General features: G+C 42.9%; 2 protein-coding genes across 2 annotated transcripts in view; one reads left to right on the top strand and one right to left on the bottom strand.

The window, feature by feature from the left end:
* Positions 1-26,094, top strand: part of T265_02465 (hypothetical protein) — a gene marked incomplete at both ends in the record, with an annotated part of 99,781 nt that overhangs the window by 18,930 nt on the left and 54,757 nt on the right. Inside the window, 2 exons of the mRNA XM_009166714.1 lie at positions 11,315-11,608; positions 25,593-25,697. Of these exons, the coding sequence (XP_009164978.1) occupies positions 11,315-11,608; positions 25,593-25,697 (399 nt within the window). The remainder of the gene's footprint in view (positions 1-11,314; positions 11,609-25,592; positions 25,698-26,094) is intronic.
* Positions 1-26,094, bottom strand: part of T265_02466 (hypothetical protein) — a gene marked incomplete at both ends in the record, with an annotated part of 82,157 nt that overhangs the window by 20,244 nt on the left and 35,819 nt on the right. The window contains 2 exons of the mRNA XM_009166715.1: positions 20,662-20,756; positions 25,775-25,867. Of these exons, the coding sequence (XP_009164979.1) occupies positions 20,662-20,756; positions 25,775-25,867 (188 nt within the window). The remainder of the gene's footprint in view (positions 1-20,661; positions 20,757-25,774; positions 25,868-26,094) is intronic.

Raw genomic sequence — 26,094 nt, 5'->3', positions numbered from 1 at the left:
AATGAGAGTCACCAACCGAAAACTCGCTTTCGAATCGCCTCGTTGCGGATTCTCCGACACCAGCCCGCACGAGCTATGATTCTGAGATAACGATTGTCGGACACCTGAGAACGTCTCATTTCCGCTGCTCGAGTAGGTCAAGTCTCGCAGCCATACAACAAAACAGCCGCCCTGCAGCCTGATATACACTTCTCTTGAGATTCATGGATGTACCGTTTTGACGCCATACATATCTCAAATTAGTAAAAGCAACCCGAGCATTGCACTTTTTTGCGCTCATCTCATCTGTGACACTGTATTCAGAGCTAATAAAACGTTCAAGATGCGTAAAACGCTCCACAACTCCGAACGTCTCTCCCAGGAAGTGGTGTGTTCAGTGACTACACGTCCGGATGCATGTCCTTACACTTTGTGGGTGCAAAGTGCATACCAGAGTACTCCAGGTCACCCCAGATATTTTTTCATGCTCGTTTTCCACATATCAAACAACCTTCTGTTGCTTCCTTCATTTAATATACTTTAAGGTATGCTACGTATTACAGAAAAGGACACTATCATTTTTGTAGACCTCCAACACATTTTGTTTTGGCAGTAATTGTACCCACGTTTCAATCAGGACTGGAGTACTATTCACGCAACCAGTAGTTCAGGACGCCCTAACTGCGTACCGGGTACAGTGGAAATCACGAAAGGAGAAGTTCTACCTCATTCTGGATAAAATTTGAACTTTTTATAACCAAAAGTTGAATCAAAAAAGGTTAACATGTATCCTGACTCAGAGAAATGAGACGCGGTTCTAGTCTGCAATGGTTTCAAATCTTTCCCTTCAGCAGTGTCGGTGAATAAGTCAGATACTTGCATCAGTCAACAAAACGGTCTATAAAGCTTAACTGAATCTGTTTTCTTGTTACTGAATTGCGAATGACATGTCTGGAGCGAAGTAAAACTTCTGACTATCTATTACAAACTAATAATACTAACTAGCGCATTCCACATGAGTACGAGCTATTCTCATCGGGCCTCTGAACTTCCACTTCACTGTGGACTGATGCAGAGACTGATGGGCTTTTCTGCCACCAGCAACACCGTTTATCGCATTGTAAGCCTGTCTGCAAGAACCAGATTTATTAGGTGAATGAGTACAGAATCGCTAAATTTCGCCATATCGTATTTAGGAAAGATTATCTTCAGCACTGCACTAATCGTCCAGAATGAGGGTCTTGTGACCATCCGCAACTGGCTAATTGCAGTAGGATGCAGTGTCAAACCTTACGGTCACTCTAAGTTGCTACACATGGCATCTGACTAACAGATTTCACGTCCGTTTTTCTCCACTGCTTTACTCCTTTGTGAAACTTGCCTTGATTTACACTTATAACTTCGATTATGAAACTGCGAAACAAGCATGATCCATATCACTGTTTTTATCGAATGTGAAATTAGGAATAAAACAGATTGTAACAGACTATGAACCCCGAGTTATAAAGCTTTCGGGTCTTAATTCTGGCAAACTTCAAATGCGTCAGGGTCGAGTGGATGTAAAGTGGTCATTCTGGGCGACTTAAAGTACTCCCGCTGAGCTTCCAACGTGCGTATAATGATCAAACCGTAGTGTGTAGACTCCTATTAGAGTCCTTGACATTTTTCCGAGAGGATTTCTTCAGTCCTCTCTCAGTATCGATGTTTTTATTTCATCGCATCCCTGTTGTCCTTTTGTTCCAAGAAAAACGAATGAATTTTCCAAGAGTGAGAACATGTTGTACGATGTCCACCAAGCTTCTCATTAAATACTGATGAACTGCAGCTTTCTTTAAACGGCAGCCTACTATTCTGATACAAAGTACTGGCCCAATAGGTTTGTGTGTACATCCCACGCGCGACAGAATTAACTTGGTTTGGTTTAGTAACAGTGATTGGTCGGGTGTGTGGGCTGGATTCGTGAAGCTAGGGAGCTGAGTAATGCAATTACCAATTCTAAAAATTTAAGATAACTGTTTTAAATCGATAATCATGACTTGCGGGTCGTGAAAGCTGTAGTTTGCTTAGTTTCCACTTGTTGTAGTCTTGGGAAGCCAGTCAGTAGCTAGCAACAACCGGTCTCATTAGAGCCACGTGCCAACCTCACTCTGGCATCTCGGAAGCGCTTGGGTTGGCACAAATATGAGTTTCCCAAACCACCAATTTTTCGCAAGATCACACCAAAATCGCATTTTTGGTAAGAGCGATTCGCCTAATTTTTTAAAGACTCGTTTGAGCTGATTTCCACTGGGAACATGTGTCCAGGCGAAAAAGGAGTAGCGTCGGAAACTGCCTCGTTATTAGTATACTTGGTTACTTAGTGTTGCCGCATTTTGTCGTCACTTCTGTTACCGACAGCTGTGGCTCCGTAGTAGGGGACTTCATTCAGTTTCCTTCATTTCTTTAGAATGCTGCTCTGTCAGGACAACGATATGAGGGCGGAACCCAGAACATAGCGGAAGTTCATGCGACGAGGACGGTCTAGCAACTGGACCTTACAGCAAAGTGAATCTGAGTCGTTCACTGTTTTGAATATGGCAACAAACAACCGGGTTAGTAACAAGTCCACAGTAGTTATGTCGGCCCACTTAACTAACACAAGCTAGAATTTGCATGCATTGTGTGCTTGTGTATGTAAACCGATTGTTGTAAATGGTGTGTATGGTGTTAGGAAAGTCAGGAACTGGACTTGTTTCGGGACGGCCATGGTAGCGTGATCATAAGTTTCCGTTTTCAAAGTAATAGACTCATAACACGTATCCTTTTATGGGTTGGCAAGAGTTTCTGACTAGGAGTTCAAAACACATGCATGATGGCGTTAAGTAACATTTGTGAGGCAACTGTGTTAGGTGATAATCGCCAACAAACACAGCGGTATCTTTGAAGAGGGATTAGAGATAATAGATCGTGACTCCGGTTTGCAGAAGCTGTGAATTGAGGAACTCACATAAAAATGCGCTCTTGGAGCGTGATATGACTGCTCACATCTGTTTCCCGAATTGGTGCTTTGTGAAGAATCAGTCTGTCTTTTAAATGTTTTTTCCCTATATTTGCCGCTGAAGTAGAGTAGGTTTATAATCAATCAAAGCGAAACCTGACGGCCTGTTTTATGACGCTTAATAAAAGAGCCAACTCTAGTTGTCCAAAAGAAAGTCTTCGACTTCTATACTTAGCGACTCACACCTAATGATGGACTGCATTGATAAATTCAACGTTTCATGCGGATACTGAATTAATGGCCCTTTTGCTGGAGCAAGATAGGGTAGGGTAAAGCTTTGGAATCAATTTGGGCTTAGGTGGATGCCACGATAGCTCGGCTCAAAGTTATTAAATTCCATTTCGTCAGTACTATTGTAGTATAAAGTCACAGCCATTCAAAATACTTTGAACGTCACGGTTCTACGAGGGTTGGGATACTGACAGGGCCCTCAACTAAAGCCTTTGGCTTAAAAGCCTAACCGCAAGGCAGCGGTGTTGGGCTGGGAATGCAAGTACATTACCATTTTTACGGAACACGTCGCCATACATGTTCCAACCCTCAACCTGGAGGGCCAGGGGAGTGTGTGCGTCAGTGTGTGCCATGGACCAACCTGGTACGAGAGTCTTTATGAGTGTTACGCGGACATCACCCAGTATAGCTCAATGGGTCGCTGAGGTACACAAACCGCCACACCACGGTAAGGTCCAGTCTCTTCGTGACGGTCGAACTAATTTACCCTCAGCGATTTGTGGAAACAGTTGAGTGTGCTTTTGAGGGCGACATTCTATTTTCCGCCAGAGATGTCTCGGCGGCCTTTGCAAAATTCTCAACACAAAGCAACGTAGAAGTTGCATCGCCCGGCTTTTTTTTAAGCTTTTTGAACCGGTGAGTTTTGTGTGCAGCCACCCCTTTCGGCAGCCTTCCCAGTTTTGACTATGTGACTCAAATACAACCATAGAGATTCTGTGGGGATAGCTCATCAAAATGAATGAACAATTGATGGTGTAGACGTTGAATGTTATATGTGTGGTCCTGAAATTAATCTAGCTAATGATGTTCGGTTTTAAGCCCTCGCCGAAGAAACACAGGTGGCACATGATTTAGGGAGCTATCGTCTTCTGTGACGGTTTGGGTATTAACATTGCGTTAGCGTGAGACTCAACTAAACCTACAAATAGATATGCTGCACAAAGATCGCCTCATATTTCAGTTGATACGATATTCGAAACACAACACACTGCTCATAAATTTGCTGAAAACTCTTCGACAGCCCAATACGGGTGTTTTACTTCCTGGGGCTCATCGAGTAAGTTTAGTCTCTGAATTTCCATCGAATTTCTGTCTTACTTGAACACTAACTTGGAAGCAACACATTAAGGCAAAGAATATCACAAATGAGAGTTTCATTTGAGTAACATAATTTGAAGATTTGTGTGTTTCACTAATTGCGTAAAATCTGATGTCTGTTTGGTGGAAACTGAGAGACCACATCCACCTGATGATCTCCAGGAAAAGGGAAACCGATAGTGAACTGTCGAAGAACTTTCAGTGACGGAACTTTTGTGCCAAAAGCAAAACGGTGTCCAGCAATAAACCCACCGATTGTTTACCAAACCTCTCTGAAACTTTCAGTGACCTTATAAATAGCGTGTTATATGATAAATGATATTCAGGATGGACCGGGGGCCCGTTGAGCATTCGCGGGGTCATCCGTCATAAGTCCTCTGTACACTCCGCATGAATTTGTTCGATTTCAGATGATTTGGGTTCTAGAGTTGTTAGGTTTTATCCACAAGGTGCCACTTTTCAGTGTGATAGGAGTGAAAAGTTCAAAAATTTCATTCTTCGGTTTTGTAAGGCATATGCCAACCGGTCGATGACGGAAATTTGAAAACGGCCGTGCAGTTATCATGCTTTGTTGGAAAACTCCGCAGGTTCTGACTGCGCGTGTCATATGCATCGTTTGAAAAGCATGCTTAAGTTTTCTACGATTACCAGCAATGCGGTCCACTCACGCCAATCAATATCGAGATATGAAACGGATCGGAAGCCACACAACCATGATCTGGCTGCAATCTTCTGTTTTTGAACTGTGGATGTTTCTATTGGATACAGAACTTTTCTTTGCGCGTTGCGTAGTTACATCACCACCTCTAAGTTCTCAGTAGTTTACATGCGGTAGAATTGTTTTCATACCCACTCATCTTGAACCAGCACTATACACTCATTGTGTTGCTGCGGCTTCATGTCATCGGTTTATAGTATATCAAAGCTCGTGTGCAAACAACTCCGTGAAAGCCGAGAACGGAACTATCTGTGAATCGCAATGTATCATGTGGTCACGTGTTCATGAACATAGATCATCTGTTCAGTCGTGAGTGCCGACTGAATGTGAGGAGAGGATCGTTAAGAAAGTCATGTGGATAGACAGTTTAGCTACGTATGTTCTTACTTCATGAGACACATTCACTATATCTTAATCATTTTTTCTGGAATCTGCTTTCACGAAAAACTCCTGAATATTCTTGGAGCTGGGGAACGATATTGTCTCATTTCATGTTCTTAGATGTCTGATAAGTGAGACCCCTTCCTCAAAAATAAAAAAAACTGTTTGCGAGAAGGGATAAGCCTCACTACCCGAAATTAAAGTGTTGAACATGCTCTAGCCTATCATCCGAACTCCCTATGAACTTTGACAACACCTTGACTTAACTTCATGCTTTGTTGGTTATCCTTTTTTGGTGTGTCAAGGCTGACCCCCACAACCATACGGATCATATACACTCCTGGATATGTCTGTTGAGTTGTCCTAGTGTAGGAAGAAAACATCAAAGGATTTTAAGTAGGGCTACTCTTATGGTCCATGGAACGTCTGGAAAGCCTGCTAATGGTTCTGTCGTTCTTTGACTCCTGAGTATGCTTAATTCCCGAATTCCCATTACTCCTGTGCCATATTTGAACACCAATTTGTAAGTATTTGGCGACGAAAGATCCTTTGCTAATCAAGTGATTGTCAGCTGGAGGTTCAGGTTAAATTCAACTGAATCTCTCATTTCCTAATTACATCTACTGGATGAGCCTTTTAGTGAACGAAACCGGTAACGGGTTGTCAAAGATGCTTCCATTGACCTCAGGGGTACTGTCTTATGAAGAAGATTACTTGAATATCTTGATACCATCCCAAATTTAACTTTGAGCGTGCAGCACTTTCAGTTGGAGAATACTACCAAAAAAGAGATTCGTTTGAACTTCAACTGCGTCTCACGAGTAGAGTAACTTAATTCGTAAATAATGTTCACTGTAATATAGGAACTTGCTCTCTCAAACCTAAGGACCCGGGGTAATAAAGAGTTTTTTGGCGGTTGAGAGAGGATAGTTTTGATGCCATTAGCGTACTTGCCCCGTTTGGGCTTACTATGTATGGCAGTGTTCGAAACAGGCACTCCGTGAGCTGCCATAGATTTGAAACCCCAAAAAAATTCGAGTCACAGGTCCATATGGGAACAGCAGCCCCGTTTGGGCTTACTATGTATGACAGTGTTCGAAACAGGCACTCCGTGAGCTTCCACAGATTTGAAACCCCAAAAACATTCGAGTCACAGGTCCATATGGGAACAGCTAAGTAACTGAACTCAAGATCAATATAGCAGCATCTTTAAGCATCCATAAATCAAATCCATTTTAACTACAAGGCCAGTTTTTGTTCATTTGGGTATGCATAATACTGGGCACTTGGGCACTTTTGTCACTGTCTTAGGTGTATCCAAGCTGACTTTACGAGAAAATCAAGGTAAGAGTTAAGCTCAATTTGAATGACTGCCAAAATGTCGTGCACTTGTTGCTAATGAACCAAACATTTCAGGACTTACAATTCCATTGGCCAGATGCCAAAACCTTAAGCAAGCAACTAATCCTTCATGGCCCGTGTGGGCCATAGCGTAGGGGCCCTAATCTCCCATGTGAGGGGCACACACCAACTGAGGACTTTGTCACCTTCAATACTAAGAATACAAATCATGCTTCCCCGCATACATTCATGTATTTTGAAGCGACAACTCTCAACTACCGCACGTCTGATCCGAACACACTTGTAACATGCTACTAACTAGGGCTAAAACCTACGCACTTTAAACTCTTTCAATTTATCACGAACGAATTGCATTCATACAATCATTTATTCTGCTACCAAGAATAAAGGTTTCAAACTCCTTGAGCAAAGGATCTAGTACACTGTATGATCCATTCAACAGTGCTCGGATGAATTTGGTCGACCGACGTAAAATTTACAATCTCACCATTTCCTTGTCGCTAAACCGTGTAACTTGTTTGTCTGTAGTGCTCACATATCTATGCCGCTTTCAAAGTGATGCTTCCTGCTCTGGTTAGACGATGCAGTCTCAATTTTGATACGCACACGCCTTGTTCAAATATAAGATTCACGGCCTAGGTACTTGACTAAATCGATCGGCTTCAGACACAATGTCACGTGGGTATGTAAAATGGGTAATGCACGCGTAGTATACAGGATGGTAGTGAATAAGTTGCTGTAGTTCAGTCCAGCCAGGTTTTCATTTGGCACGCTTTGTTGAACATGCCCGCATTCACAAAGGCTGCGCTTAGGAGTTGGCCAGAAACAAAAATTGAGTGAACAAATTCGCTTTTTCAACAAAACGGCAACAGTTAGATTAAGCTTAATTTTTTAGCAAAGGATTCTGCTAACTAAAGGTATTGCGATCAATACGATCATTCTGATTGTGATCATTTGACAGATGCCGGGGTAAAGCTGTCCATTGTCTGATTAGTGTGAACTTTTCTGCCTGATACCAGTCCAAATCACCAATCTTCTGGCCGCGTTTGATATTAAAAAAAACGTGTGAAGATGGGCGAAATATGACTATTTTAAAACCTTGATTTATTTTCGAACTTTGTTGGTCTAGAGAAAATGAGAAATATTAATCTGGATATGAAAATACAGACCATATCAGTGTCCACAAAAGCAGTAAGACGTGTTTTTGGTCCACTTGGATAACTGCGGCAAAAAGTGAGCTCGGTCAACTGCAGATTACGTAGAAATGAATGCGGGTTTTTCTTTAGACCTTAGAGTTCATCATCATTTGTTCCATCAGCACTATCTTTCCCATCATCGTTCTGAACTTCGATATCACAATTTTATCAACAACAGTCAACAGTATCCTAAACACCATCATTACCGCAATCAGGGACACCATCGGTACTGTGGCCACCATTGTACGCACCATGATCGTCCTCGTCGTCGCCATCACGGTCTCAACCATAGACATCACTGCCGTCATCGTCATTATCATCACAAACAAAGGCATCCGTCGGAAAAATTCTAGCAGTGCTTTGCCAATTTCCAGTAGAAGGCATCAGCATGCATACTAAAAGCTTGGATCCCGTATGACGGGTCCTGCTGAAGAACGTAAACCCCAATTTGTTCTTTATTNAAACCCCAATTGGTCTTTATTGGCCCACTTTTCCATTAATCGTGCACCGTAGGAGTGAGGTTTTTTCATGAAAGCGACCGTTCGACTTTACATGTATTTTCGGTCTTCTTATAGGAAAATTATAAAGGACTGTGAAATATGCTGAGATCACACTGTTAGTTTCGCATTCTGAATGTCATCAGTTGATTCCAGTTTCGACTTATCGTGCCGTATAACGGCTTACATATGATACAGGGAATAAATAATTTGGCTATAGAGTCGAAGTCATCGTAATCTCTGATATGTAGTGTCCTTGAGTGTTTGCTTTGTGGCCTCCGAACCCGGCAAAATCTTAGAGTTCTGTCGGGGAGTTTCGCGCACTATTGCTGTAGGGAATTCTGATGAGTGGAAGATCCGTCTGAACCTAGGAAACCATTATTCACTGCCTGGTTGAGTTGAGAAAACCGTGCGCAGTAGAGTCCCGTAAACCTGATTTATAGCTCTTTAGCAGCAGTTTTACAACTTGTGAACGAGTTATTTATTCGGAATGTCCCGATTTTCTTTGTGGGCGCTCGTGAGTAGAAGTCAATCCATAGTTTAAAGTACACACTTGTGTGCGCTATCAGAACCATGATCCTAATCCTCTTCGCAATACTCAGTCTTTCCTCCAATTAATAGCAGCGCGCGCTGATGTTGATACGTTGCTCTCTGGTAGACAGAACATGCACATGGTGAAGTTAGAAAAGCTAGGTGGTCGTGTGGTGTCTGCTGCGAACCCTGAAACCCAATGACTGAGCCGTTTACATCTTTTTCGACTTTCCCCGGTTAATTGTTCTGCACGTCCTTTCCGAAACTCGTTCCAATTAATGAGCCTAATTACGAACCGTGGGACGCCTAGATGAGTAACCACTCGGACTGCTAGGGCACTGATAACGTTCAGTATGGCATTCGTGAAAGCATCTTCAACTTGATAACCACAAGGCACGTGCACGCAGTGTGTGATTAACAATTGGAAGTTGCTCTGTGTAATCTGTGCGAATGTTCAGTGGAAAATCGAATTTCAACCATAATGGCATTCTTAGGTAGCAATGGGAGTGAATAAGAATGTCGCCATTAGACACCTGCTGTGATTCACCTGCATGTTGTATCGTGCGGTGGCCGAGCTATTGGGTTACGCCTGCACTGAGCCTGCCAGACTACGCGATAGGGAGAAGACAGAGAACTGGGGACACGGCTGTATTGCCAGGACAAAACATACAGAATGTCTGCGTAAATATATGGGATGACTAATTGGCCAAATATGCTCGTTCACTTGTTCGCTCCGTACAGCCAATGGTGGTGTTCCGGTCGTGAACATTCTCAGACCCACTACGCTGGTCGTCTGCTGCTAAGCCGTCTTAGGTGGGAGCCGTGTGTCGTGGGGGCCACCAGCTCACCTACTTTCCGGACGTGTCATACTGATGGTGACCTTGGGGATGCGTTACTCTCTGCACATGTACTTTTTATTCTGTCTGGGCGCGCCCTGACACTGCAGCGGTTCTATTTACTAAATGGCAGGTTTGAGACGGTGGTCTCTAGGTTGTGGCCACAAACACTGATGAACCAGACTCAGAGACGATGTACAGCTACATCGTTCCCACCGCCGTAGCTAACCTATTCTTCGCGTTGGGACTGCAACATCTGTACTATATACGGTCAACAAAATTACGTAGTTGCAATAGCTTCGAATAAAACTCATGAAATATCCTCGAACCGGCAACGCATGATTGATAGCACCACACTCGATCTGAGGAAGTACTCGGTGGAAATGACCTCATGGCTCAACTAGACCGCTAGATTTACTTCCACCTCAAGTGAACCGAAATTCGACAGGTTAAAAATGAAGCAACGTAGGTCAGGCCCTGTTACGGCGGAGTCAAACTTTTGTAGCCTTTGTGTCAGCTATAATTGCATTTAATTGGCTACTCGAAGGGCTCGCTAGAAGTGGATAACTACATACTCTGAAAACTGTCTGGTACTCTGCGGGTCAAAAATTACTGTAATCCAGCTCTTTATATGTGATGCTCCTCTGTAACTTCATAGTAAGTTATATCGAACTCGACCATGAGATTTAGGTTTTGACTTAATCGGGGTATGCGTCTTTCATTGTATAAACACCCTGTAAGTTTTAGATAGTAGGCGTTCAACCATCGTAAATCCGTCAAGCAGTTTGTTAGGCATGCAAGTTAGCGCAGGACTCAGGCTGTGAGGATGTATTAGTTAGATTTATCATTTCGGTAACTTTAGAAGCTGGTAAGAGTTGCTATCCGATTTTCCCAAGGGGAGATTTCTTTTTTGGGAAGGCAGTTTGGCTCGTGGTTCTAGCGGTCAGAGAGCACACAGGAATTTAATCATGAAAAGAACAAACGGAAGGAGATGTAAGCACATTCTAGCCAGAAGTATCCCGAAATCCATGAATCACTAAATATGTTCGTCTACTGATGTCGCGGGTCGTTTTGAGTGTGATTTCGTATGACCAAATTTACTCTTAGAATTGTATAAGTTTTCCGAAGCAAGTAGAATTCCGGTCCAAATATGATGTCATCTCATTCCGGGAGCTTGGTCAGTGACCTAAGCATTGACCCTTGAACACCTCACAGATTTAGGCTTTGAGGCTATCCCGAATGGGGGGTTTCTAAGCGAACGTTTGCAGGCTGTTTCAAATGCTCAGCGAAGACGTGCAGACCCAGCCGGTGCAGCTTAGTTGTCTATATTATTCATAATAATTATCTCATTTCCTAATAAACCCAGAGGGCACTGCACCCTTGCAATGCAGACTTTACTAACTGAATTTACTTGGCCACTTTAGAATGTTCAACTTTATTCTTTCCAGAACGGAATCCCTGATACTCAGCGTATCCAAAGGCTGGACGATGGTACGATAGAAGTTACGGACACCCTTTCGAAACAGGATTACTACCGTAGTCTTCGACGTCCACTCGAAGGTCTGCCGGATGGTCCAAATACTTTGGGCCTCGCGAGTCAACTCAGTCTTGACATTGGTCAACCTGGAACCTTAAAGCCTTTCAAGAAGAGTGAGGCAACTTTGGAATACAAAACTTCTGGTCGGGAAGAAACGTGCCATGTGTTAATGCTGGAGGGTGTGGAACGAATATTTACAATAGATGTACGTATCCCTGAATTTGTGTGCTGTACTATACTGATGTCAGTTGTCTCTCTCCTCCCGTATAAACGTGTATGGTAGTTAGTAATGATGGACAGTCATATTGATATAAATATCCTTCATCAAATTAATGGTAACGGTATTTAGGATACTACCAATCCAATCGTGACTGGTGCACGTTGAGGTGACTTTACTTCTGCTGCATCTTGTCATACGTACACAGTTCTAATCTATGCTGAAAACCTTCCACAAATTAAGATTTGCTTGACACGGGTGACATTGATATGCACACAGTAGAATAAGTGTATATCGAATTTTTACACTGATGTATGAAGCTGTGATTGGCCACTGCTCAGCCTAAGCGGTTCAGGTCTACACAGGTAAACACGCACATACCTCGATCGTTAGGACATGTGTTACAACACGACTGTTTTGCTTCTATTACATTAAGCACGATAGAATCCGCGTTTCTGTTATGGGTTCTCACTTTTGGGTGCATTGTTGTCGAAAGAACATATGTATGATTTCACCTGGTATCTCATTCAACCTATACAGTAGGCTACATGCCCACAGTGTAGCTGTAGCGAAGCTGAGCATCCATTACTTCAGGCACATTTCTTCTGGGCGAAATCGTGTCTCAGCAGTTCAGCTACACTAGGCTGTTCATCAGTGGTATGTAAATGATGACAGAACGAATATTCTGACGGGGATTTCAACAGAGATCTGGTCGATAAACTGGATTCACCATCTCACTGGTGACCTTTCACAGTTATTGTTCCAGACGGCTAATGCCTTCACATACATAAGGGCTCATGGTGTAGCGCAGCGTGTTCAGCATATGCTTTGGTCAACCGCTCCAACCCAGGTCACCATGCATGTCGCATCACAACGCCTAGTTGAACTTTTCTACTGTGTGTATTGACGGAGCAAGACACCTTATAAATGCTATATTAAGCAGATGTATTCATCTATGTCACCGTGTGAGAGAGTCATATTCATTTGTCCCCCAGCAATGGTACAAGCTGAGCTGGGACTTCTAGATACCCTGAATCGATGGCTCTTAAATATCCTGAAGTGATATCCATCACCTTGAGTTTTTTTTTAATTCATGCGTTGTCAGTTGTTTCTCTTGAGCATCCGTCGACTTACAGTCTATGACAGATTTAAGGTTGATACACTCGAATGTGACACTCATTTAAAAGGTACTTCGAAGGCTTGAAGACAACATGGATTAAGGCAGTTTTCGTTCTTGCTGGAGCATATGACTGAGTTTTGTTCTAAAGCACACCTTTTTTGTAGGCAGCTGCGACATGACCCTAAATAGTAAAGTACATTTAGATGGCACTACGAGAAATCGCGCAGTAACCTGGGTCAGAAAGGTCGACTGTAGTGCACTTTGAATGCATTGTGGAATGTTCCAAGACCCATAATTAAAACATGTGAGCTCCGTCGCGACAGTTTCAGACGACCTTCAGTGAACCAGTCCAAGGCGAACGTGGAAGCGTGCAGTTCACTTTTATATGTATTCAACCGGTCAAGGTTTTAAGTGTATTTTGCTGGCGAACGGTGTCCATGTGTGACCATGAGCGTAAATCATCAATAGCATTAAACGCATGAACCCATTCGGATAGACCAAGCGACGTATATCAATTACCCGGGACTGCGAAAAATAAACTATAGGCAGCGCTGGAGAGTCCCCTGATCAGATTATTAAAACTTCATTAGGAGATCCTTGATGCAGCTAAATTTCATCAAGTAAGCCCCTCAAGTTTTTCCTCATCACCAAATGTGTGGAATCTCTTTGACATTGTCAGTCACTTATGTGTACAAATATTTTAGCTGGTCAGCTTACCTTGGACACAACAACATGTGTTTTCAACCACTATACACGAATTTCTGAGAAATGTATTTCCTATTCACCTACGAAAGTGCACTCCTCAGTGTGATGGAAGAACCTGACACATCATATTATACTAACTCAAGCCCAGATCAGATAGATGTGATGCTCCACCCAGAACTGTCCATATGGATGAAAAAACGTCAGACAAGGAAATGTCTATCGTGACCATAGTATATAATATTCCAAGGGGTGATAGCAAAACGCGCCAGTCCCTACTAAAGCCAACTCGAATGTTGGTAAAGAGATTTTATCCCATCTGATTCACCATCCTCCCATGCCACTTCGGTTCCTACTACAGCTACCAACCAATCAATAAAATTGTTCATCTTTACTGGCAATCAGGTTTTTATAATTAAGTTCTAGCCAATCCAGTGGGAAATTTTTTTCTTTCGCGGTTGACGCTGTTGACGATGCGAAGTGGCTGACTTGACGAATCTCTGTGTGGATCACACATCCGAAGCAGACAAGATAGCCAATTCATGGATTCACTTTCTACAACTATCGAACACATTGTGGTGTGCAAACAGGGACATCCATTTACTCTACACATAAGTCGGCTTAGTCTGTTGTGTCCGCCTACTCGACATCCGATAACGGATAATGGAACGACATCATTGGTGCATTGTCACACCCAAACTCAAATGTGTACTCTCCTACGTGCTGAACAACCGTGGATGCCTGAGCAGACGATGTACCCTCTACATCGGTGTGTGTATACAGCCGAAATTACATGGAATCAATAAGCTCCTGGTCTACCTATACACATATACCACTATACATAGATGGTGCTAGACATCCGAGAAAAACAGACAGCAAAGTCCATGCCGTGAGATTTTCACATCATACATCATGTGGCCGGTAATTTCGAGTGGCTTTGATCAAGTTATCAGCGTCTGCGGAGCATCCAGTTTTTGACCGATTAACGGCTCATTTTCTCCTTTCGCTTGCAGGTTTGAGAGTTTCCTTGATCAGCTAATCTACACAGTTCATTAGAACAACACATGTCTACTACCAGGATAGGGTTGAAAAAAGCAAGGTCGACTGATTATAGAGGAGGTAGCAGGTACGAGGAGGGAATTCCAGACCGGATATTGTTGTCACACTGGGAATGCGAATTTCAGACAGGTTTGGATAGAATACCACTATCCACGACGTGGTCTAATCGCGCGGATACTTACACCTTGAGCACCATAACCACCTCAGTGGTGACACTAAATGTAGACAGTCATCCAGGCCCAGGGCCTACGAAGCGACCGAAGAGCTACTCAAACAAGAATTTCATTTAAGTCTGTCGTTACCAGTAATGCAATTAGCCGATGACCATAACCAATTACGCTCAATTTGGTGTTCAATTGTAATATGTGGTTGATAGGGACTGTGCCCACTTGATGAGGTCGAGGAGGGAAGTCAGCAAAGGGCCTTCGAAGATTTTTCAGTAGTCTGTCAGGAAAAAACCCAACGTTAGTTAACAAAGTGGGCAAAAAATAGAACTGGCTTTTTTGGTTGGGGCTGTAGCATTGTGTTATAACGACCATGATATCACGAACTCGCAGTCCACCCTGGTTAAAAGCCTTCTAGCCAATAACCGTCAGTTTCTGGTGGAGAAGAGTTACTTTGGCAGGTGGGCTGTTTGTGATGACCAATCACCTAGGATACGGTCATGGTGTATTTAAGAACAAAAACTGTGCCCGTGTATCGAACTAGACAATGTACACGTAGTGTACACACCTTGAACACTGACTTTTCCGGGCATAAATATTGGCCCAGATAGACGCGTATCTTTTGACAGAATAATTGCAGCTGGCCGTATCACTACTGTATTTTGTCCTGAGTTAGGGTTGAAAGTAATCCACGATAACGTCATAATACTACATCCGTTTGTAAGCACACTGTTTGTGATTACAATCCCGGAACACTGCAGACAACCGTATAAAAACATATATGCGTGCTAAATGTAGCTCCCGGAAAATTGCAGTAGGAGCATTATGCAGGAAAAACTGAAATATACCCACGATAATGCCATATAATGACGCAAGCTTTTTTCAAGCAACCGAAACGTCGAGTTACAACAACCTAGTCCTTATAGTACACCACATGGCGCTGAATATTCTTCAACTTTCTTTGAGCTGATTTCGGCCCGGAACTACTTTTTTAACACTCTTTTGGACTGTTCGTGAGTCGTTTTGACACACAATCAATAGAGGATAAACAGTCCAAATTCTTCTCGGGATTTGTACTTGTTATCAATACATAATACAAGCATATACTTATGTGTGTATACTTATATGTATATGCATATAAGTTTGTTGTAGATGGACCTCAGTATGGTCAGGAGAAGTTCAGCCGCTCAAACCAATGAGAGCCTAGTGTGGTGTGCCCGTGTATCGAACTAGACAATGTACACGTAGTGTACACACCTTGAACACTGACTTTTCCGGGCATAAATATTGGCCCAGATAGACGCGTATCTTTTGACAGAATAATTGATTGCAGCTGTATCACTACTGTATTTTGTCCTGAGTTAGGGTTGAAAGTAATCCACGATAACGTCGTAATACTACATCCGTTTGTAAGCACACTGTTTGTGATTACAATCCCGGAACACTGCAGACAACCGTATAAAAACATATATGCGTGCTAAATGTAGCTCCCGGAAAATTGCAGTAGGAGCATTATGCAGGAAAAACTGAAATATACCCACGATAATGCCATATAATGACGCAAGCTTTTTTCAAGCAACCGAAACGTCGAGTTACAACAACCTATTCCTTATCATACACCACATGGCGCTGAGTATTTTTCAACTTTCTTTGAGCTGATTTCGGCCCGGAACAACTTTTTTAACGCTCTTTTGGACTGTTCGTGAGTCGTTTCGACACACAATCAATAGAGGATAAACAGTCCAAATTCTTCTCGGGATTTGTACTTGTTATCAATACATAATACAAGCATATACTTATGTGTGTATACTTATATGTATATGCATATAAGTTTGTTGTAGATGGACCTCAGTATGGTCAGGAGAAGTTCAGCCGCTCAAACCAATGAGAGCCTAGTGTGGTTCTTTACTGCGAATTCCTGGTTTATGTTGTCGAATCGTTCCTTTGCTTTTCATCAGCTGCTGTATGTTTTATATTCATCGTCTGTTCGTCGGGTGTTATTGTTCTGAATTGTGGAATGTTGTGCAATGTCTTGTTTGATGAAAAAATTTTCAATTTGTTTTGTCCACAAACCGCCTTACTCTTGATATTCGGGTGCTTTAGGTGTACAATGGTGCAAGAAGTGATATTCTATGACCGCAGCTGTGCAGGCCGATTACTGGCTATCGTTTTCTGGCCACACCTGCGCCACACTCTAGTGAACTGCCTTTAGCTGTTTACTTGTTCACACAAGGCCTTATACTCAGTTGTTCTCAGCTGGTCATGCCGAATATTTTGAACCGCCTCCCCTTTTTCACTCACGGTTTTGTTCTCGTAGGTAAACCAGGGGATGTTCAGCACAAACTGCATTTGGTACTATATACTGTTCAGGGAATCCACTGGCGTAATTCAATGCAATAGGCAACCTCAGGGAAGCATGTCATCCCAACAATTGTACGTAGGTATCTAATTATATCAATGATATTCTTTCAAATGTGACACCCTTTTGGTGCCTAGCTACCATGTCAGCCGAACGAAGCTCGAGGCTAAGCTACTGCCAGGTTGCCCAAGCCTAGACACTAGTAGACGATGTGCAGAAGTTGATTTCGGACCACGAACATTTCGGTCAGTGAACTGGAACTTTTACCACTGAACCATACGTAGGTATAAACCTACAATTAAAGTTTAACTCCTTGGCAGTAACTTCCTACTAGAATTTCCAACGGGTTCTATGACAGCCTGAAATAGCACACAACTGACTACATTCATATTACTGGCGACGGACAGAATAAAGTGAAATCTACAAAGTTTAGATAGGAGTATTCCAAATTAATCCGAATTCGCTGCAAAATCTGGATAAGGTAAACCATTTCAACATACAAATTATCCAGATCCAACCTAAACCTTTAATCCTTTCTGGACCGTAGCAGACAATCAGAAGGTGAATCCCGGTGCTTTCCATGTGGAACTATCAGAGGAATGTGAAACTGGTTAGCTCTTTGTTATGTTACTTCAAACGGTTCTGGTCGCTAAGTCATTGGGGTAGACCCTGGGCAAGTTAGCCAGGTTTTCTTCGACCCAACGCCTCAAACATATATGGTTACGTGTGTCCTTTCAGATTTGAGAAGGAACTTTGGTTTCGTAGGGAATAACTTGTAGGTATTGGAAACCATAAATAGGGTTCCAAGTTCCAATCTGTTATGACAGTAGCGCAAAAAATCGTAGTAAAATATTCAGAAACTGTTCCATTCAGAACTGTGCAGTTATTATCCCTTATTTCCTCCCTGTCAGACAATGGGGGAGTTTTTTAGACTCATCGCCGTTTAAATTCACTGGCGTAGTTTGGTTTTTGCTTGGTATCTCGATGTATTTTTATCATTACCGGTGACAACCTTGATCCGCAAAGTACACGAAAATTGAACGATAGTCCGTTACGATTCCATACCTAGCTGAGGCATCTTTTGAAACCAATCAATTGTGTTTATTCTTGGAGAATTGTGGTCTCCATCCGCCGAAACAGATATCGATGACATGTCCAGAGCCAGTCTGAAGTCGAGATCATCTCATCCTGGTGCAGTTGGGAGCGGAATCATGGCGTGTGCTTCTATGTTTGCCGCAAAATTTCAATACACTAGGTTTCGACGTACAAACGTTTTACCTTAAAAGCAGTTTTATGTTTTAATCTTCTTTCAGTATATGTTACGAGTTGTCCGTCACTATATATTCTACTCAATTCTATCTATTCCGCCAAAAGTTTTTGAGCGAACAACTTGGATGGACGAAACTATCGGATAAGCGCCATTCAGTTTGTACTTATTTTCAGTTTAGCCTGTTACGTAGAAACTAAAAGAGATCAAAAAGGACACCGAAAATCTTAAACCTCTCTCAATAAAACGTCATTTTGATTGCGATACGAGATAAGCAGTATCAAGTTTTGAGAGCAGGTTATCGCGATTTCTTTATGCTAAGTAGTCAGGTAAATGGCCACCCACTGACGGACGTCGTTGTCATTCGTTCGCTCGTTCATGTCTGTTATATAAGCATTCTAATTACACGCATGCGTCATTCGCTGAGACCACTGGCTTCACATTGCTGTCAAAATCTACCCAAACGTAATTCAACTAACCAGGCCAGGTATATGAATAAGCTCACCTTTTTTGTTTACGGCCGGTAATTGCGAACGTGCCGGTCTCTCTATGCACTTTTCTTGTAGTTGGCTTTTCGGTAGACCACCCAGTTATTGGCGAACTCTTCCGATGAAAGCACATTTCACTGTGACAAGACTGAACTGACATTGAGTAGGTAGATTATAAGGATCGAAAACGCCCTGCAAATGCTCCGAGGTGACAATTGTTCACATTTTTTTATGTTCGCAATCGGTTTAGAATCAAAGGATTTGGTTGTGTGAGATTCACTGGTGCGTGCCATTTGAGAGTGAGAGTAAGAATGGAATGGACAGTCTTAAGCACTAGCTATCTGGTAGTAAATAACCGAAGATACTGGTACTGAAGTACCTGACAGGGCACATGACGCTTACAGTAGTGAACCCTCGGCTGTGTACCAGTTGGATTTAACTCGATAAAATTTATGAGCGGCAGGAAAGTAGGGAACTAGTGGGATCTACACTTATGCAGATCTGTACATACGCACAATCTTGCTTTGTAGAATGTCGTCTGTATGAATTTTCCTCTGGCAGTGCCCACCCATTACCCTATTCTGCTCTTGCTGCATATTTTTAATACTATTCATCTCCCTAATTGCCTCAAAAGCAGACTATAGCCACGGGTTGAGTGTCAAAGAATGACAAATTTTTGGATAATTACAACAACAAAGATTGATATTTGTGGGTTACCTCTGGTAAGAATGTACTCTGAGAATTTAGGTCTTTTTTCGATTACGGCGATTTACAGAATCTCCTTATTGGTGTTTCTCATCATATCATAAAATAGACGCAAACCGTATTATTCACACCCAACGGCACTGTTTTCATATACTTGAAAAACCGCGACGTCATTGTTGCATTTTATTTCATCTGCTTTGCGATTGGTTGGATTAAGGACGTATCCACTTGGGCACCATTCCATCCATGGAACTGATACAGTCATCACTTCCTCGGTTTTCACTTCTATTTTGACCTCAGTTAGATATTGCTTTCTCGCTCGGTTTTAAACACTGTAGAGAAACAAAGAAAGTTTATTTATGTCATTTGCGTTAGCATGACAAGTATCCGTGATCGCTTGAAGCAGCTCAAGTGCATGCATTTGATTATAATAATTGGATTTATATCATCCCAGACAACTTTTCCCGTTTACAAAACACCACATAGACTTTTTGCAATGGGTTCACAGGGGTGCTCCAAGCCCATCGTTTTCCGCAGAGCATCCGTTTGCTGATCGTGCTATTATCGAGCAATTGGATCAAGTAGTCATGTTTTTTAGGTGAACGTCCGGCTGTCCTCTTTCCCGACTTTAGTTTGTATTATTAGGTTAGTCAGAGTCAAGGCACATAATTCAGCAAGCAGGGTCAGACCTTTGAGCTTGTGTCATCCGGTTTATCACAAATGATTCTGCCGGCTAGATCAATCACGGGAAGTAGAAGATAGAGGTTTAGCAGAAAACCAGCCAGTAGTGCACAATGTTTGCAGCTTATGTGTGTTCATATAATCCACTGACGCGGATGATCATACGGACCAGCGCTACGTTCATGCGCGTCACCTACACGCAGTCACCTCAGCCAGGAGCAAAAGTAGTGCTCCCCAGGCATAGTTGACTTGGATCGGCTTGTGGGTCCTCCTCTCACACCAGACTACTCCAGTCGGCTTCCTTGTGAAGTGAAAATTGTCCCAATATGTTTGCTTCGAGCCTCGTTTGCAACCACCAACATATTTCACCGGGTGTGAACCCGAAAGCGTAACATTTAAGTTAGGCAAAAAGGAGCAGGCCCAAATCAGTGGGCACGCCCAATTGATAATGCATTTTCGTTAGACCACGTGGCGACAACGAAACGGATGCACGCACACGTGTCTCCCGGTAACCAGCTTTGTCCGCGTAAACGTGGTCACAGTAATTCACTTCTACAGTCTTTGTGGGCTTAGTATTCCGCCATGACACAGCTGAAATACAGTAGAAGAATGTAATGTCAGTACGCTTATTACAACACGGTTGTAATCCGACTAGGGTTTGCCGGTCAACTGTGATTAGACCATTCGACACCTGCGCACAGTCAGAAGCCGTAGGTGATTTGAGCAGAACGGATTCTGGTGCTGTGCTCACGACCTTGGTAACGATGCAAGCCCCGGTGAACGTGGAGATGCCTGTCGCAAGCCATCAACTAGCTCAGACATGGCATAACTCTGGACACATGCACCAGTTACGTGTATGCCATCGAGGTACCTGCGTTACCCCTTAATTCTTCTGGTTTTCAACGTAACATCGCAAAACTACACTACAAGACCGTGTAGGTGAGTGATATCAAGAACACACCATCAAGTTGACAATGGCGGTATTTCATTAATCACAGCCAATAAATTTGTCACCTCCAAAATGACAATATCAGGCGGGTAACCACTAGAAAATGGAGCTGATTTACCCGGTTGCACTCATCGGGTGGACCGGTGAATAAGCTGGTGACCAACAGGGCTGATCCTATTAAGTCACATGCGTCCGCATGTTACACGGATATATAAAGACTAAACTGTATTAAGAGATTCAGCCTCTTCCAAACGGCTCGCTAGTTCTCAGCGTTACAAGTCATCGTATCTCAAAGTCCCTCACACCTGCTTGAAAAGCCGTTCTTCTTCTTTGATCGAGTCATCTGAAATTGGATTTGCCGTCTTTTAAACTCACCTGAAGACTCTAATTAGCGGAATTTACGGTGCTCCCGATTTCGAACCCCGTTATTTAGCTACGACGCAATATAACTATAAGTAGAATTTGGATGAAGAATAAGTGCTTACAGTTACAACCGACATAAAGTTGTTATGGGTTAGGGTGGGGACAGCAGTAGTTGTCTAGCGCCGACTTCAACAAACACGGCCAAACGTGCGAGTGCACTGGGCCGGTCCAACTGTGACTGACTAACCGATGCATCGCCATGTATTTTGTAGGTCGAGACAGGGTTGGTGTATTGGTAGCAGATGAAATATAACAACGCGATTAACGATGACACGGAATGTTGCACAAATGTACTCTGAACCGTGCAGTTTTTTAGGGAGTGGACTCCATCCGAGTACTGGACATCGGATACCGAGGAGATAACGGTGTGGACAGGGAATGGATGCAAGGACAGTTCATTTAAGCTTATGAGCGAGGGAAGTCGACATCATGAGAACTGACGGTGGTGTGTTGTTAGATCGGAAACTGATAGTTTGTTCTGGCTCAGTAACTTTGGTGAGCAATATGTTGTTTGGTAGTTTCCCTATTTGTTCTATTTCCAAGCGATCGGAAATACTCATGAAAACCGTACGACGAACAAGATAGCAAACCATTCTTGCTGTGTATGATTGTCCTCTTGGTCAATACATCCCCATTTCAGCACGCAATCCATCCAAACGATTCTTCATGAACTCGACCTGGAATCAGGAAGTCCCAAAAATTGTGATATGTTCAGTTCATTGCAGCCACAGGAAGGCGTACATTTAACAAAATCGCACTGCCCATTTTCGCATTTTCGTTCTTTCATCACAGCAGAATTCAGATTACCTGGGTGTCATTTGGTCTGCAAGTGTAGAATAAGGTCACCACACATGGCCTGTTGCGATTGACTGCTTATTGTCATGGAACTGAACTAACTTCCTTTTTCACAAAGAAACATGCGGGCATCATGGTTATGACTGATACCCTGAGGTTTAGATCCGCATTTTCGTGTCGATAAAGGACCAGCATTCTTCATCACACTGTGCACGGTGTGGCAGTTCAGGTTTTGAAAAAAAACTCACTCAACTGCAACCGAGCTGATTTCTTAAACACGTCCATACCACAAACTGCGCTTCACTTTAAGCGATGGTTCTATGCCGAAAATCAATTACTTGCCCCCCCCCCCTGTGTTATCTGCTTGCTAGCTAACCATGTAGCAAGCTGATGGTTCCAAAACTTCATCATATTGAGAACCATAACACTCCAAGTGATGTAGTCCGGCTAAGCGCAGCTACCCGGACATGCCGCATGTGCCCAGTTAAACTTCCTATAGCATTTGAACTGGTGTTTTCGGGTAGTGCAGTGATGGAAAATGTCAACCGATGCGAGTGACTCAAACCCAATCCACGCAGCTCGTGAACTCTAATTAAGTGAACATTCTTTGCTGGTTGGCGTTTAGAAGACTGAACATTTAAGGTTGTTGAGGGCTCTGTTGACGACCACTGGGTTTTTGTGATGTTTAGATAGACGAGGTTGATGCGCTTCTGCCTAAAAAGTGGGGTGAAGATATCCTGGAAAGACCAGTTGTACGAGTCTTGCCAACCCCGTTGGGACTCCCAGGTTGGTATACAGGGATCGGATGCGTAAAGTTTCGGTCGGAGGGATCAATGACTCCCAGAGCCAAAAAAATGAAAATGTACATAGTCCTGCAGTCAGTCAGAACGGAATTTACCCTCAATGCATTCCTAGTCTGTCCTTGATCAAGGTTGAATAACAGCCTGACGGAATATATATCGGGATCGATATAGGAGAACAGACTTGTCAGTCATTAAATTTATAAGTTGTCCTCAGTAAATAGGTCTGTAAATTTGTTCGAATTAAGGTAGATGTCTTTGGCCCTTCTTGCTTCATCAACCACTTTCCTCATTTTCATTTGCTCGAGTTGCGTGTCGGAAAATTACAATTCTGTGGCTAGCAAACCTACAATGCAATGGTGTGAAATCAATGACGATAAAGGAATGGTAATAAAATATTGAGGCGGTAATGTCACCATCAGCGACGATTAGGTAAAGGTATTAAATTCGTGGTGTATAGTTTGCTTATCGGGCGCCAGAACGAGCGCGTCTGGTTCTTACCACACACACGTGTGCGTCATCACCAATTGAGGTTCACTGCTCCCCTGAGGACGTTTGAATCCGCACTGAAGGCCAGCGGTTCACTTGATTGTGATCCTTACAGTGTGAAGCGGTTACGTCGATCAACGTGGGTAAGATATGTTTCCGGTCATGTGCGAGGGCGCTGGAACTTCTCAGAAATTATTTTGAAATCCCACCGACTTTGCGAGTATAATTTAACCCTACCTATTCAGAACCGGGCTCAGTGGTCAGACGTATTCTTGAAACAAGTCCAATTGTGGTGGTTCCAGGAGAGCGGCATCTGAAGAAATAAGCATTCGCTCACTTTGAGAAGGAATCACTCGTGAAAACTCATCACCTATTACTGTTTTACCAAAAGTCACTTGCTAGGTACAATTGATCCACTCACCCAAACAAAAAATCTTTCGCTTAGATTATCCCGTACTCTGGAAGGTCACCTGACAAATGTTCAGCAACCCAGCTTTTCATCCAGAAGTTGTTAGGCGGTGCTTCCCATGGTAGTGTTCGATTACTCTCACATTTTCGGATAGCAGCTGCTACAAGATCATCGGTATCAACTTAGTGACCGTGCAGCAAACTTAAATTTACCAGAATGAGTTATGTCATTGTCAAACCTGTTTCACCCACTATTTGACCTGATTATTATTCACTGTTTTTTTATGTCAGCTTACAAAGCGCCTAGTTGATTCTGCACAGTCTTAATCGGTGATAAGAGATAATACCATAGTCGTTTATTCGATCCTGACAACGAAACGCAAGCGAAACTTGTTAGCGGTGTCGAAAACAATACCTTGATAGTCCACATCTGTTGACCCACTATCGGAGTTACTGCACAATATGCCATACATGGATATTCTTGCATTTTGGTGTGCATTTCCTACCTGGATTTCTATTGCTAGTTAGTTCATTAAGGTTCCAAAAGCCTGTATCAAGCAGGCAAGTAGTTGTTTGGGGACTGTTCTTCACCCTTTCTGTTCCGGAAATGGCTTAATTCTTTTGTGTGCATCTCAGTGACTCCTACTTGACTGATGTTTGTGCTGCGTGCGAGTAAACTGTGGTCGACATTTTCCAGTATCAATCTCCACAAAGTTTGAGTTGCGTTCTTCAGATCGGAACCTATTCTTGATCGATTTGTTGACCGGATTCTCATTGTGCCACAAAGTGTAGGCTTATGCATCCGTAACAAAGTCATCTGCATAATTCCACTGCTGGTCGATACGGGTTGGCATGCCTGTGCTGTTTGTGAATTATTCTCTCAGTGAATCACGATGTGATACTGACCTGGCGATCAAAAGTGTGACGTCGCAAATGAGCAACACTTCCAAGCTACACCATGCTAGCTTTCGAACATTCTTCCAATCTAATGACGAATGCAACTGAAGAAGCAATGTGAAATTGTTCACAGCTTCTTGTTGTTTTGGCACACGATGAATGTTTTGACTGCATGAACCAAGTAGTGAAGTACCTGCTGTGTTCGGCTTGCTATGTCGGTCTCATATGAAGACCGGAAGATATGGCGCCTACATGAGAGAATTTAGTTCGGCTTATCATAGGAGAGATACGAGGGAGGTTATAGATTTTGCTGCCAACAAGCACACGCAACTAGTGGAGAAGTTTCATTATCCTGTGCAAATCATTCTCACACAGGATTACCTTTATTGTTAGGTCAGCCCTGGCTATTGTATTAGTCAGGTCTCATCAGAGAGCAGGTGAATTAGAACGACGCTTGATATGTGACGTTATGTCCTCGTTCAGTGGCATCACAATAAATAAGCATTTGCTATTTGCTGTTCGTACCAAAGTAATTATTTCCTTGTTTTAACCTTGCCAGCCTTTGACAGGATATACCCCAGTCTTGCTTTCAGTTGTTAAATTACCATTGTACGTGTCCTACTGGTGGTATTATAAAATAGGTTTTTGTTTCTTTCCCTACACCAGCATAACGCTTACGGACAGCATTTGTTTGACATGGTCTGCAATGCCTTGGACTTACGAGAGCGACATTACTTTGGAATGACTTATAGAGGAACTCCACGAACAGACGTAAGTTTTCTGCCCATTTAGGTATAATTATGAACATGTTCGAAGATGGTGTTTCTCCTCAATTATTTGAGACAGACCAACAAAATGAGTCCAGTTTGTGGAGGTGGATTGCAGATGTGTCTTCATTATCACTTCATGCGACATTCCCGTTTCTCCAGCCAATATGTAGGCTGTAAGAAGAGTGGAAGGAGGAGAGGAGGGCAAAACTGCTGAAATTTATTCCTGTTGGAACAGTTCTCCGTCTCTTAATGGGTAGCCATATGACCACAGTCATCCCGTCCTTTGGTATGCACTTTGCACCCACAAAGTGTAAGGTCATGCTTGTGGATGTGCAGTCACTGAACACGCCACTCACGATCCAGGGAGAGGCACTGGAAGTTGTGGAGCGTTTTACGTA

The sequence above is a fragment of the Opisthorchis viverrini genome (genome assembly GCF_000715545.1).
Source record: "Opisthorchis viverrini unplaced genomic scaffold opera_v5_30, whole genome shotgun sequence".
Lineage (NCBI taxonomy): Eukaryota > Metazoa > Platyhelminthes > Trematoda > Opisthorchiida > Opisthorchiidae > Opisthorchis > Opisthorchis viverrini.
Note: the sequence above shows the minus strand (reverse complement) of the source record. Positions and strands in the feature narration are given on the sequence as shown.